Here is a 13,608-nt window from a genome sequence, read left to right as displayed (position 1 = left end):
AGATGGAGGAGGAGATGGAGGAGGAGATGGCGGAGGAGATGGAGGAGGCGGCGGAGGAGGAGGAGAGGGAGGAGGAGGAGGAGGAGGTGAAGGAGGAGGCGGAGGAGGCGGAGGAACAGGTGGGTCCCCGGCTGGCCGGAGTGTGGGGCCTGGACGACACCCCTGCAGCTCTGGAGGTTGGCTCTCGTGGCTGCTCCCCGTCTCTGAGGCTGCCGCCCCTGCCCTCCAGATGGGCCCCAACGCCCGGGAGCTGTTCCGGCTGGTGGAGGACTTTGTGGACGTCGTCGGCTTCCGCATGAAGGACCTGCGGGACGCGTACCAGGTGACAGACAACCTGGGTAAGCCGCCCGGCTGCGCCCACGCCCGCTCCGAGCCTGGGCCCCGCCTTCCTGCCTCAGTTCCCTCCCCGTGCACGGGGGGCCAGACCCGCCAGGCAGCGTCCCGGGTCAGGTCTGTGCAGACCTGACGCCATGGGGAGGGGGCTGGTGGGCATCTCAGACCCCGCAATGTCCTGGAGACCTCGCCCTGGGACACGGCCCCGCCCACGGCCCCATGGCCCCCACGGCCCCCACGGCCCCGCCCACGGCCCCACGGTCCCACAGTCCCACCCACGGCCCCACGGCCCCACGGCCCCGCCCACGGCCCCACGGTCCCACAGTCCCACCCATGGCCCCACGGCCCCACGGCCCCCACGGTCCCGCCCACGGCCCCACGGCCCCACGGCCCCCACGGCCCCACGGCCCCCACAGCCCCACGGCCCCACGGCCCCACAGTCCCGCCCACGGCCCCACGGCCCCACGGCCCCGCCCACGGCCCCCAGGGTCCCCAGGGTCCCCACGGCCCCACGGCCCCCACGGCCCCACAGCCCCACGGCCCCACGGTCCCGCCCACGGCCCCACGGCCCCACGGCCCCCGCGGCCCCAGGGCCTGCCCGATCCTGCTGGTCGCCAGGCCCGGCCGTCTGCGGGGCGGCCTTGGGGATGGAGGCAGGACTGAGCAGCTGCTGGGGTTGGTCCTCCGCCCAGCGATGAGGGATGGGGGATGCGGAGCCGGGGGCTGGGCCCTGGGCGTGAGGCCTACACCCACCTCATCCCACACGCATATGGGGGCGACATTTGTCACAGCCGCCCCCACTCTCTCCGCACACCCCTCCTGCACCCCCCCCCACCCCGCACTGCCCTTCTGCGTCCCCCCACCAGGCCCCATGGTCTCCGTACTGTCCTGGGGGGAGGGGGGGGCGGTTCCTCCCTGTCCCTTTCTCGAGCCTTCGTGGCAGGGAGCTGGGCTCCAGCATCCGGGCAGCGAAGTGGGCCCCAGCGGCCGGGGAGCGTGGGGGGACATGCCCATGGGGGGACCGGGGCCAGGGCCTCAGTGGGAGGCCAGGCAGGGCCGGCCCCAGGCCCCCGGGGAGATGGCGCCAGGCGGGAGCCGGCTGGGTGGTCCCGGGCCCCAGGCCCCCTCTGAGCCGTGAGCACCCCAGCTGATGGCCCTGAACCCCCAGGCCCGCTTCCCAGGCCTCAGCGCCAAGGCTCCTCGTCACTGACCGCTCCCCGTCTGTCTGTCTGCCCGCAGTGCTCAGCATCCACAAGCTGCCGGCCAGCGGGGCCACCGACATCAGCTTCCCCATGAAGGGCTGGCGGGCACCCGGCGACTGGGCCAAGGTGCCCGAGGACAGGGTCACCGTGTCCAAGAGCGTCTTCTCCACGGGGCTGGCCGGTGAGGCCCGGCGGGACCTCCAGGGGGTGGCCCAGTGTCCCCGGGGGGCGGCCCAGTGTCCGGGGGGCGACCAGTGTTCGGGGGGGTCCTCCGGGGGCGGCCCAGTGTCCCTGGGGGGCGGCCCAGTGTCCAGGGGCGGTCCAGTGTCCGAGGCGGCCCAGTGTCCGGGGCGGCCCAGTTTCCCCGGGGCGGCCCAGTGTCCCCGGCCCAGTGTCCGTGGGCGGCCCAGTGTCCGTGGGCGGCCCAGTGTCCGGAAGGCGGCCCAGTGTCCGGGGGGTCCTCCGGGGGCGGCCCAGTGTCCGGGGGCGGCCCAGTGTCCGGGGGCGGCCCAGTGTCCGGAAGGCGGCCCAGTGTCCAGGGGCGGCCCAGTGTCCGGAAGGCGGCCCAGTGTCCGGAAGGCGGCCCAGTGTCCGGGGGCGGCCCAGTGTCCCCGGCCCAGTGTCCGGGGGGCGGCCCAGGGAGGGGCTCTGGGGCCGGGCTCAGCCCACGTCCATCCTCGGGGCGCCCGTGGCCTGCACAGGCCTCCTCCCCCCCACCCCCCCGGCCTCCCAGGCCTTCCTCCCCGCCCCGGCCTCCCAGGCCTCCCCCCCCGCCGGCCTCCCAGGCCTCCCGCCCCCCCCGGCCTCCCAGGCCTCCCCCCCCCCGGCCTCCCAGGCCTCCCCCCCCCGGCCTCCCTCCCCGCCTCCCCCCCCCCCCCTGTGGGACGGGCGAACGCCTCGGCCGCAGGCAGGGACAGGGCTTCCCCGGCGCCGGTGGCAGGAGGCCGGTGCCCCGGAGGACGCTGCCTGCCCGGCCCAGCTCCGGCCCCGGGGACCTGGCCGGCGCCCGGTGGGGTCCAGGCTGGGCCGGCGGAGGGTGACGGCGCCCTCTCCTCCAGAGGCCGACGACTCCTCCGTGTTCGTGGTGGGCACCGTGCTCTACCGGAACCTGGGCAGCCTCCTGGCCCTTCAGAGGTGGGCCGGCCCGGGGCGGGGGCACCTGGGGGGGCAGGGGCACGGGGGGACAGTCAGGGGGGGGCGGGGGCACGGGGGGGGCAGACAGGGGGGGGCGGGGGCATGGGGGAGGCAGCCTGGAGGGGGGGCAGGGGCACGGGGGGAGGGAAAGACTGGAGGGGGGACGCAGGAGCACAGCACCAGGGGGGGGGGAAGCCTGGAGGGGGGGGCAGGGGCACGGGGGAGGCAGCCTGGAGTGGGGGGCAGGGGCATGGGGGGCAGCCTGGAGGGGGGGGCAGGGGCATGGGGGGCAGCCTGGGGGGGGGCAGGGGCACGGGGGGGCAGCCTGGAGGGGGGGGCAGGGGCATGGGGGGGCAGCCTGGAGGGGGGTCAGGGGCACGGGGGGGCAGCCTGGAGGGGGGGGATGCAGGGGCACAGCACCGGGGCGGGGGGGCAGCCTGGAGGGGGGGGCAGGGGCATGGGGGGCAGCCTGGAGGGGGGGCAGGGGCACGGGCACCGGCGGGCACTCCGGAAAGGGGCTCCCGACCCCCTGACGCAGCCGTGACTCCCCAGGAACACGACCGTCCTGAACTCCAAGGTCATCTCGGTGACGGTGAAGCCGCCCCCGCGCTCCCTGCTCACGCCCTTGGAGATCGAGTTCGCCCACATGCACAACGTGAGCCCCGCCCCCTGTGCGTCTGCGCGGCACTCCGTCCCCGCCCCCCGGGCTCCCGTGGCCCCAGGGACCGGCCAGGGGAGCACCCCGAGGTGGCCCCCGGCCAGGAGCCCCCACGGCCCCGGGGTGGGGGCGGCCGGCTCTCCCTGCTCTGGCCTCAGCCCCTCCTCCTCACGCACCTGTCCCTGGAGGGACGCCAGGCAGAGCGCCTCCTGTGGCGGGTCCGGCGCCATCCTGGCCGCACCGGGTGGGGGCCGGGGGCTCGGGAGGGCCCGCAGTGGCCCTGACCCTCCCCTCCCTCCAGGGCACCACCAACCAGACCTGCATCCTGTGGGACGAGACCGACGTGTAAGTGCTGGGGGGCCTCCGGGGGGGCTGACCCGCGGCCAGGGGTGCAGCTCCTCCTGTGGCCACGACCCCGCCCACCGGGTCTGGCCCTGAGGCAGCCTGGCACCCACCCCGCCGCCTCCCACCCTCCCAGGGCGCGCGCACACACACACACACACACACACACACACACCCCGCCCAGGCTCCGAGTCACCCCTCCGCCGTGCGGAGGCAGCAGGCGCGCGGGCCTGTGTGGAAGCTCAGGCCACCACATGCGGGAGGGGCCGGGTGGCTGGTGCCGAGGGCTGGGCACCCCGGCGGCCACAGGAGCTGGTGCTGAGCAGAGATGGCACAGCGCCGGGCCCCCCGGGCCCCCTGAGGCTCTCGGAGCCTGTGGTCCCGCTGAGGCGTCTGGTCCACGGGGGGCGGGGCTGGTGGGGGCAGGGAGGGGCAGGGGCTCCCCCGCCTGAGCTGGACGGCTCCTCGTGGTTTGGGCCTCCTGTGACCCGCCGTGGCCCGGCAGGCCCAGGTCACTTCCAGCAGCTCCCGCTGGAGGAGACCTGCAGCTGCTTGTGCTGGAGAGAGGGCCCCCTCCCACGTCTGCAGGGGCAGTGTGCGAGGGAGGGGGCGTGAGAGTCAGTGACCATCCAGGGAAACCGACCTCGCAGTCCGTGACGCGACCATGGACCCTGAGCCCTGAGCACAGAGGGAGCTGACCTCAGTCTCCTTGACCCTGACCCTGCTCACACTGACCCTGACCCTGGTCACACTGACCCTGACCCTGCTCACACTGAGCCCTGACCCTGGTCACCCTGACCCTGACCCTGGTCACACTGAGCCCTGACCCTGGTCACACTGACCCTGACCCCAGTCACACTGAGCCCTGACCCTGGTCACACTGACCCTGACCCTGCTCACCCTGACCCTGACCCTGGTCACACTGACCCTGACCCTGCTCACCCTGACCCTGACCCTGCTCACACTGACCCTGACCCTGCTCACCCTGAGCCCTGGGCCTGGTCACACTGACCCTGACCCTGGTCACACTGACCCTGACCCTGCTCACACTGAGCCCTGACCCCGCTCACACTGACCCTGACCCTGCTCACCCTGAGCCCTGACCCTGCTCACCCTGAGCCCTGACCCCGTTCACACTGACCCTGACCCTGCTCACCCTGACCCTGACCCTGCTCACACTGAGCCCTGGGCCTGGTCACACTGACCCTGACCCCGCTCACACTGAGCCCTGGGCCTGGTCACCCTGAGCCCGGTCTCAGTGGCCGTGACTGGGCGCGCTCTCACACGGTCACGCCTGCGCCATAAGCCAGTGGGCGGTCTCCTCCTCCGACCCCTGGGCCAGTGTGAGTCAGCGTTCCAGCCGCAGGGCGGACCCTGTGCGTCTCATCCTCGTTACACGTGCACACACACGTTCACAGGTATACACACACATGTACACGTGCATACACACCAGTGTGCACACGTGCACGGGCTCAGCATCCACACGCGGTGTCATTGCACTTTGTAAATACCGGCCCCGACAGGCCCCCGAGACCCTCCCGCCAGGAGCCCTGCCCTATAATCAGCCCCTCTGAGTGCACAGACCGGCGCCCCTCCCAGCTCCCCACACCACGGGGCGGCCGCAGTGAGGTCTGGGAGCAGGCGTGTTGGCGGGGGAAGGGGAGTCCTGCAGGCTGGGTGGGGGCGAGGGGGAGGGGGGAGGGAGGGGGGAGGGTAGGGGGTAGGGGTGGAAGGGGGTGGGGGTAGGGGTGGAGGTGGGGTGGAGGGGGGAGGGGTGGAGGGGGGAGTGGAGGCTGGGGGTTAGGGGTGGAGGGTGGAGGGTGGAGGTAGAGGGTGGAGGTAGAGGGTGGAGGTGGAGATGGAGGTGGAGGGAGGTGTGGAGGGTTGATGTCTGTGGGCTCTCCCAGCTGCAGGCCCCCCGCACTGCCTCCCACAAAGCCCGTCCCCAGGGCCGTCCTGGCCCCTTTAAGAGCCGGCTGTCCTCGGTTTCCGTGGAGAGGCCGGTGAGGGGCCCAAGCAGCTGAGCGGGCGGAAGGAGACTTGGCAGCCCGGTCGCTGTCAGTGCCCGCTCCCACGCCAGCCGGTCCTGACGGGCGGGGCCGGCCTGGCCGCCCTCCCAGAGGCCCCAGTGAGCTGGGGGTGCGCCCTGCTCCCCTCCTGAGGAGGCCGGTGGGGGAGGGGCGGGTGCTGCTCTGGTCCAGGTCACCCTCCCACTGGAGCCTCTGCCCGTCTGTGCCCCATTTTGTCCCGGGCAGGGGGGGGGCGGCTGGCAGATGCCCGCTGGGGGCCTGCCTTCTGAAGGTGGAGCTGGGGGACAGACAGAGGAGGAGCTGGGGGACAGGCAGGTCCCTCTGGGCCCTCCGCCCGCCTGGCCTCCGCCCTCATCTTCTCGGACCCAGCCTCCCCTGCTGGGAGCTGCCTGCCCACCCTCCTGCCCCCACCCCCTGCACCTCTCCGCTCAGACCCTGTGCCTGCTGCCCGCCCCCCAGCAGGAGGGAGCCCCAGGAAGGCCGTGTGAGGGGTGAGGGTGCAGGGCCGGGCGGCGCCCGCACTGAGGTGGAACCAGCCTCACTCTCCTCAGCCTTCGTGTCCATGAGGACGTCCGGCTCCCAGAGCAGGAGGCAGCCATCGGCCACTGACCCCCCCCCCACCCGGCTCCTTCAGAGATGCCGTCCGCCCAGGGCCTGGAGGCAGCCTGGAGGGAGGCGGCTGCAGGGGCCTCACCGGACGTCCAGAGGGCCTGCAGGCCCCCGCCTCGCGCCAACACTCGCTGCCCCTGCCCGGTGGTGCCGGGAGGAGGGGGACAGCCTGGGGGGAGGCGGACTGGGAGGGCAGAGGCACAGATGGACGGGGGGACAGTGACCTGAGGTGGCTGGGCATTGGGCGTCGAGGGAGCGGCCAGGCCTGCAGGGTGGGCTGGTGGCCAGAGGGTGGCGGCCTGAGCTCCATCCATCGCGGTTGCCTGCATGGCAGCTCTGTGGGCGCTGGGCATGGCAGGTGCAGGGTCAGTGCCCGTTGGGTGCTGGTGATAGGGCTGACCAGCCGGTGCCGTCCTGGCACAGCGGCGGAGTGGTCCTGAGATGATGGCGGCAATGGGGACACGGCCGACGGGAGGTGGGGCCGGGAGCACGAGGACCAGGAGGAGCGGAGGCAGCAGAGGGGGTGATGGTGCTGATGGTGGGGGTGGCGAGAGCGACGGTGTTGGCAGTGATGGTGGTGGTGGTGCGATGGCAGGGTTGCTCTTGGTGATGTGGTTGGCGATGATGGTGGCATTGGCATGGTGTTCGTGGCAGTGATGGTGGTGATGGAGGTGGTGGTGGCGATGACGGTGACTGAGGTGGTGCTGGTGTAGATTTGATATTGGTGGTCGTTTCGGTGGCAGTGGAGAGGGTGGGGTGTAGTGACAGTTAAACTGATGCTGGTGGTGGGCTCTGCTCTCAGGAATTTCAGGTCCCTCCTCGGAGAACCCGATGTCCCATGGTGGTGATGGTGATGGTGGTGATGGTGATGGTGGTGATGGTGATGGTGATAGTGATGGTGGTGGTAATGGTAATTATGGTGGTGGTGGAGGTGGTGGTGGTGATGATGGTAATGATGGTGATGATGGTGATGATGGTGATGATGGTGATGAAGGTGATAGTGATGGTGATGGTGGTGAGGGCACTGCTCACGAGAACAAAGGGCACAGGCAGGGTTCCTGGCCTGGGCCTCTGAGCTGGGGAGTCGGAAGGTGGAGGGGTGTCGGCAGGACTCCTGTCCTCCCAGGTCCATTCCTTCCAGTGGGGCTGGGCAGCACAGGGCCCTACCTCTCCAGCAGCCCGTCTGCCTGGCCGGCTCCCAGGGCCTCTGGCCTTGCCCAGCCGATGACTGAGGCAGGAGGAGCTGGGCCCTGGGGAGGGCCCGGTTTCCAGCGGGGGCAGCCTGAGGCTGGGCGCCCACTCCGAGTGGCGGCGCCAGGGCCAGGAGCGAGGGATGGCGTCTCGGGCTGTGGAACATGAGAAGCCCTGGTGGCCCTGCTCACGGATGCAGGGACCCTGAGCCAGCCCAGACACGCCGACTGCGGGGGGGCTGGGCCTGGGGCAGGCTCTCACCGAGGAGTGGGGGGGTTGGGGCACAGGCCTGGGCATTGGCTTGGGGAGCACAGTGGAGGAGTTGGGGGTGCAGGCCTGGGCGTTGGCTTGGGGAGCACAGTGGAGGGGTTAGGGGTGCAGGCCTGGGCGTTGGCTTGGGGAGCACAGTGGAGGGGTTGGGGACTCAGTGGAGGGATTGGGGAGCACAGCGGAGGGGTTGGGGGCTCAGTGGAGGGATTGGGGAGCACAGCGGAGGGGTTGGGGGCTCAGTGGAGGGATCGGGGAGCACAGTGGAGGGGTTGGGGGCTCAGTGGAGGGGTTGGGAGCACAGCGGAGGGGTTTGGGGCTCAGTGGAGGGATTGGGGAGCACAGCGGAGGGGTTGGGGAGCTCAATGGAGGCGACCCCTGAGGATGGTGCAGGCTGGGCCGGCTGAGGCGACAGCTCCCAGCAGCCCCGCCTGCCCCGGTGGAGACAGCTGCCCACTCCTGTTCTCCCCGTGGCTGCGCCCACTCCTGCTTCCTGTGCGCGTGGGAGGCACCTCTGAGTCACTCACACTCCAGTGTGAGTTAGCCCATCACACCCAGGGGACCCTGACGCTCATCCCGCCACAGCAGCTGCTTCCTGGGCTGGCGGGGCATCCGAGTGCAGGGAAGGCTGGCTCAGGTGGGGCAGGGGCTCTGGGTGGGCCTCTGGGTTACTGTCCGATGCCCCGAGGGTGCCAGGGCCCGTCCTGCCCGTCCTACCTGCCCAGGGAGGACCTGGGAACCGAGCAGAGCCTCACTGTGGGGGCGCCAGGCCAGGACTGGAGGGACAGGCCAGGGGACATGGGGGCCAGGCAGGGCCAGGAGGGCCAGGCCGGGGGCATGGGGACCAGGCAGGGCCAGGAGGGCCAGGCCGGGGGCATGGGGCCAGGCAGGGCCAGGGGACATGGGGGCCAGGCAGGGCGCATGGGGACCAGGCAGGGCCAGGAGAGCCAGGCCGGGGGCATGGGGCCAGGCAGGGCCAGGGGACATGGGGGCCAGGCAGGGCGCATGGGGACCAGGCAGGGCCAGGAGAGCCAGGCCGGGGGCATGGGGCCAGGCAGGGCCAGGAGGGCCAGGCCGGGGGCATGGGGACCAGGCAGGGCCAGGAGAGCCAGGCCGGGGGCATGGGGCCAGGCAGGGCCAGGAGGGCCATGCCGGGGGCATGGGGACCAGGCAGGGCCAGGAGAGCCAGGCCGGGATGGGGCTCTGGGGAGGAGGCAGCGGGGGTCAGGACAGGCCTCGCTGCAGGAGCCAGGAGCTGGTCTGATTGGGAGGCAGGGCCCTGCCCTTAGAATCTGGTCTGGGGGACCCAGGGCCCCTCCAAGGCCCCTCAGCCCAGGCTGGAGAGGCTCCCATCTCTCCCCCGGGCCCCTGCCCTTCTGGTCCTGGAGGCACCGCTGCCCCAGCCCCTTCTCCCAGCCTGGCCCAGCGAGGCGCAGCAGGTGTCCCTGCAGAGGAAGGGGTGTGGTCGGACGTGGGGGAGGACTTCCTGTGCTAAGGGAGGAGGTCTTGTTGGGGGGCTGGGTTCCCTGGGCAGGGTGTGCCTCAGAGGCAGTGAGGGACCTCAGGCCAGTGACCCCACAAACGGCAGCAGACTGAGGGCGCGTCCCGGTCTGTCTGGTGTCAGCTTCCCTGGGGGTTCCCTCTCACCCGGTCCTCGCGCAGTGGGTCAGACCCGCGGGCCGGGGCGGGCAGAGGACAGCGGGCGCTGGCCCTCCGCGGCCCTGCAGTGTGACCTGGCCGGAGCACCCTCCCTGGGCCTCCGTGTCTCTGTTCAGAGACTAATGGCCTGACGGCCGAGGTGGGAGGGCGTGGAGAGGTCCTGTCGGGGGCCGAGCCAGCAGCCCTGCAGGCCCGCGCCCCCTCCGGCCGGGGCGGCCGGACCCTCTGCAGAGTGGGTGCCGCCCCTCCCCCTTGCCCGGAGCTGAGCTCACCGGTGCCCGGGGCAGAGGGGCAGGGTCAGCCTCCGCCTGGACTGGCGTTCCCCCAGGAGGTGGCGGGCAGCTGTCTGCCTGGCGCCCTGCAGACCCGCCAACACCGGCTGGGAACCTGCCAGGCTGCTGGTCCCCGCCAGCCTGCTGCCCTCACCCAGGCCTCGGGGTGCTGTCCCCGCCCGCCCCCCCCCCCCCGCGGCCCTCAGGCAGGAGGCCTGGGTGTGTGTCCCCCACCAGGAGGAGGGCGGGGGCCGGGCCGGGGCGGTGGCGCTGGGAGCAGAGCAGGATTTGAACCTGGACGGGCTGGCCACAGAGGGCACTGCCAGAGCAGCCCCGGCCAGTGCCACGGGGCTGGGCTGGGCGCGGAGAGGGCGGTGAGGTCTGCGGACGGACGGGAGCAGGGGCGGGGCCTCTGGGACACGCCGTGCTCTGCTGGCTCCTGCCGGCTGCAGGTGACACCCACCGGCGTCGGGCAGGTAGAGGAGGGAGAGGGCGGCGTGGGGTCAGGGGTCAGCCAGGGCTCAGCCTTCTGCCCTTCGTGGGCTGGGGGTGGAGAGGCAGCTGCTGGTGAGGCTCTGGCCAACTTCGGCCAAGCGCGGGGGACCAGCTGGGCCTGGGGTGTCTGCCCCTCGGACCCCGCACGCCTTTTCCGTCCTTCGTTTCCATCTCTGTGGTTAGTGGGGTTTCCCTGTTCCTGAAGGAAGGGAGGGAGGGAAGGAAGGAAGGGGGGCGGGGAAGGAGGGAGGGAGGGGACAGGGGTCGCTGGGCCTTCCTCTCAGCTGGGCACAGCCCGGGCCTCCATCCGTGGGCTCGGGGCTGTGGCCACCACTGGGCTCCTCGGAGGCCGGCGGGGGTGCAGGGGGCGGGGCCGGAGGAAGAAGCCCCGGGCTCCCTGGCGGGGCAGCTTCTGGATTCTGTAACCCAGACCCCAAGAACCGAGCTTCCAGTCCCCGAACCCGGGTCCCTGGGACCCAAATGCAGCGCCCATGAGGGCCCCCTGCTCCGCTGCACCTCAGAGACGAGCGGACGGGGTGGAGGGGGGTCACAGAGCTGGCAGCTCTGCTTTGCTGTCCCCTCCGGCGTCTCGCCCACTCAGGCCTCGGTTTTCTTTCTCTGAAATGGGGCAGGGCCTCCCCCTGGGGAGGATGGAGAGAGCGGAGGGGAGGGTGGCTGCTGACCCTGCATGTCCCTCAGCCCCGGCCCTCACTCCCAGCATCTGTGCAGACGCACCCACACAGAAGCCCTGCTGGTGCCGGGAGCTGGGGGGCTGCCTGCTCCCCGCTTTGGCGATGAGGAGACGAGCTGGGGCAAGCTCCTGAGGTGACAGCCAGAGGCTGGAGGCTTGCCACCGGGATGGCAGGTGTCTGTGCAGCCAGGACAGGGCCGAGCGAGCCAGGGCTGAGCCCCCGCCCCTCCCCGCGCTGTGGGTCTTGGTGGCCGCGTTTCAGTCCGTCTCTCTGGGCAGCCTGGAGCCCCCACACCGCCAGGCACAGAGCCCTGGGGGGGCACCTCTTGCAGGCCAGGCCCGGTCCAGGCCTGGACACTCCAGCCCCTGCGTGCGGAACGCCTGGTTTGGGGGCCTGGGATCCATAGGAGGGGTTTGCTCGCAGCTCGGGGCGCGCTGAGGCCCCAGAGCTGGGGGTGCGGGTGGAGACCAATCCAGGCCCCCTGCAGCGGAGGGGGGTAGGGAGGGAAAGGGGGCGCTGGCTGTCCCCCACCACCCCCTCCGGGAGGGCAGCTGGGCCCTGGCCCCGGGGAAGCGGGAAGCGGGAAGCGGCCCCTCCCAGCACCGGGCGCCCAGCCTGGGGGAAGGGAGCGGGGAGGGGGCGGTCCAAGGTCACGGGAGCGGGCGCCCCGGCGGGCGGAGGGCAGGGCTCCCCACCCCGGGCCCGCGCCCACCCCGCGCCGCCCGCCGCCCGCCGCCCCGCCCGGCCGGCCGCCCCCTCGGCTCCTCGGCTCCGCCGGGCTCCGCGGCGGCGGCGGCGGCGGCGGCGGCGGCGGCGGGCGCCGTGGGCTCGCCGCGCTCCGGGCGCCGCTCTCCGGGCTCCATGGGGCGCGGGGCCGGGGCCGGCGGGGCGGGCGCGGGGCCGGGGGCGCGGGGGCAGGTGCGCGGGGCGCGGGCGGGGACGGGGCCGGGGCCGGGCCCTGCGCCGCCGCTCACGCTCCTGTCCCCCCAGGTCCGCCTCGCCCGCGCCCCCGCCGCTCGGGGCCTGGTCGTGGCGCGGCTGCCGCACGGTGCCCCTGGACGCGCTCCGGACGCGCTGCCTGTGTGACCGGCTCTCCACCTTCGCCATCTTAGCGCAGCTGCGCGCCGACGCGGTGAGCGGCGGGGGCGGCGGGGCGCGGGACCCCGGCGGCGGGGCGGGCGGGCTGGACAGGCCGGCGGCGCGGGGCGGGGCTGCCGCCTGGCCGGGAGGGGCGGGGAGGGCCGGGGAGGGCCGGGGGCGGGGAGGGTCGGGGCGCCCGCAGCCCCCCAGCCCCTCCCCCCCGCCTGGCTGCGGGGCCAGGCCGCGCCTCCGGGGTGTGCGGGAGCGGAGGGGCTCCGTGTGGAGTTGGGGCGCAGCGGGGCTGGGGTCCCGGAGTGACTGAGGGTGAGTCCCCGCTCTCCGTGGCGCCTGGCACCTGGGGGGGTCAGTCCCCACGGAGCCAGGCTGGCCCCAGGCTGTCCTGCCTGGGAGGATTGGGGGCCAGGCGGGGCTGTGCAGACCCCTCCCCTTGGGGGTCCCTTTTCCTTGAGGTCCCCTCCCCTGGGGGTCCCGCCAGTAGATGGCGGGGTCCCACCGCGCCGGGAGTTGGGGGGGGGGCGGCACCCCGCTGGGCCCCGGCCTGTGGAGGAGGCTGTGGGGGGTCCCGGTGGCTGGGTGCCCACAGCCGCCCTGGGAAGGCCCCAGCATCCGGGGCCTCTTTTTTGTTCTGAGATTCCTGTGGGGGCTGCCGGTTTCTATGGCAACGGCATCTGGGGCCAGCGTGCCGGCTGGAGCCCTGGGTGCGGCGTCCAGCCCGCCGGGGCTGCTGGGCTCCTGGTCCCGGGCCCAGCCTGCTGGGGGCACCGCTCACCCAGCCCCGGCCGGCCGGCCGGGCAGCAGATCCGGAGAACGGACTGGGGCGGGGCGGGTGAGGCCTCACCCAGCTCCCCCTCTGGGACATGGGGGGAAGGCGCGGTCCTCCTCGGCGTCAGAGCTGGACGGGCCGTAGCGGTCACTGCCTCTGACCCCTGGGCAGCCGGGACCCCGGGGTCTGGGACAGGGCCCCTCGCCCAGGGGCTCCCAGTCTGTGGACAGGGCTGTGGTCCTGGCCCTGATCCAGGGCGCCCGCCTGTCAGGCCGCCCCTGAGCGCTGTCCCCGCTGGCGGTGCTGGGCCTGGGGGCAGGGCCCTGGAGGCAGCAGCAGAGCCATCCCGGAGCTTCCTGGAAGAGGTGGCTTTCTGGAAAACGTCGTCACCGCCAGCCACAGGCTTCTGCACGGGGCCAGCCAGGGGCCGGGCCTCCTGCGTCCCTTCAGGGGCAGAGCCAGCGGGGCAGGGCCAGCCCGTCCCGGGGGCCAGGAAGGCCCGGGCAGGGGGCTCCGCAGCCGATGCCGCCCCGTCTCCCCTCCCCAGCCCAGCCCCGCCCAGAGGTCACCGCCAGGCTGTTCCCTGCACACAGCGCTGTTTCCCCTGTGAGGGAGGGGTCCCGGCCACTCAGGTGGCAGCTGGTGGGGCCCCATGTGGGCACTGAGCTGGCGGCCTGGCCTGGCCACGGGCTCCGGGGAGGGGGCGCTCGGTGTGTGGGTGGCTGTGCCCCTGGCACACCACAATGAGGGGGAATTCTGGGAAAAGCCTGCCGGGCCCCCACAGGCCCCCGCGCAGGAGAGGGCCGGCGGGCAGGGCCTGTGGGGGCGTCCCCTCGGGGGTTGTGGTGTCAGCCTGCATT

At 73.2% G+C, this 13,608-nt stretch overlaps 1 protein-coding gene across 8 annotated transcripts in view; it reads left to right on the top strand.

Annotated features, from left to right (window-relative positions):
• ADGRB1 (adhesion G protein-coupled receptor B1) overlaps positions 1-13,608 on the top strand; it is a 43,202-nt gene that overhangs the window by 16,373 nt on the left and 13,221 nt on the right. For all 8 annotated transcript variants that reach the window (XM_036437431.2, XM_045581247.1, XM_045581244.1 and 5 more), the window contains exons 12-17: positions 230-338; positions 1,573-1,716; positions 2,594-2,669; positions 3,222-3,324; positions 3,629-3,672; positions 11,875-12,016. In XM_036437431.2, coding sequence (XP_036293324.1) covers positions 230-338; positions 1,573-1,716; positions 2,594-2,669; positions 3,222-3,324; positions 3,629-3,672; positions 11,875-12,016 — 618 coding nt within the window. The remainder of the gene's footprint in view (positions 1-229; positions 339-1,572; positions 1,717-2,593; positions 2,670-3,221; positions 3,325-3,628; positions 3,673-11,874; positions 12,017-13,608) is intronic.

This window comes from Pipistrellus kuhlii, unplaced genomic scaffold (assembly GCF_014108245.1).
Source record: "Pipistrellus kuhlii isolate mPipKuh1 unplaced genomic scaffold, mPipKuh1.p scaffold_m20_p_14, whole genome shotgun sequence".
NCBI classification, from domain to species: domain Eukaryota; kingdom Metazoa; phylum Chordata; class Mammalia; order Chiroptera; family Vespertilionidae; genus Pipistrellus; species Pipistrellus kuhlii.
The sequence above is the reverse complement of the archived record's forward strand: the minus strand, read 5'-3'. Positions and strand labels throughout refer to the sequence as shown.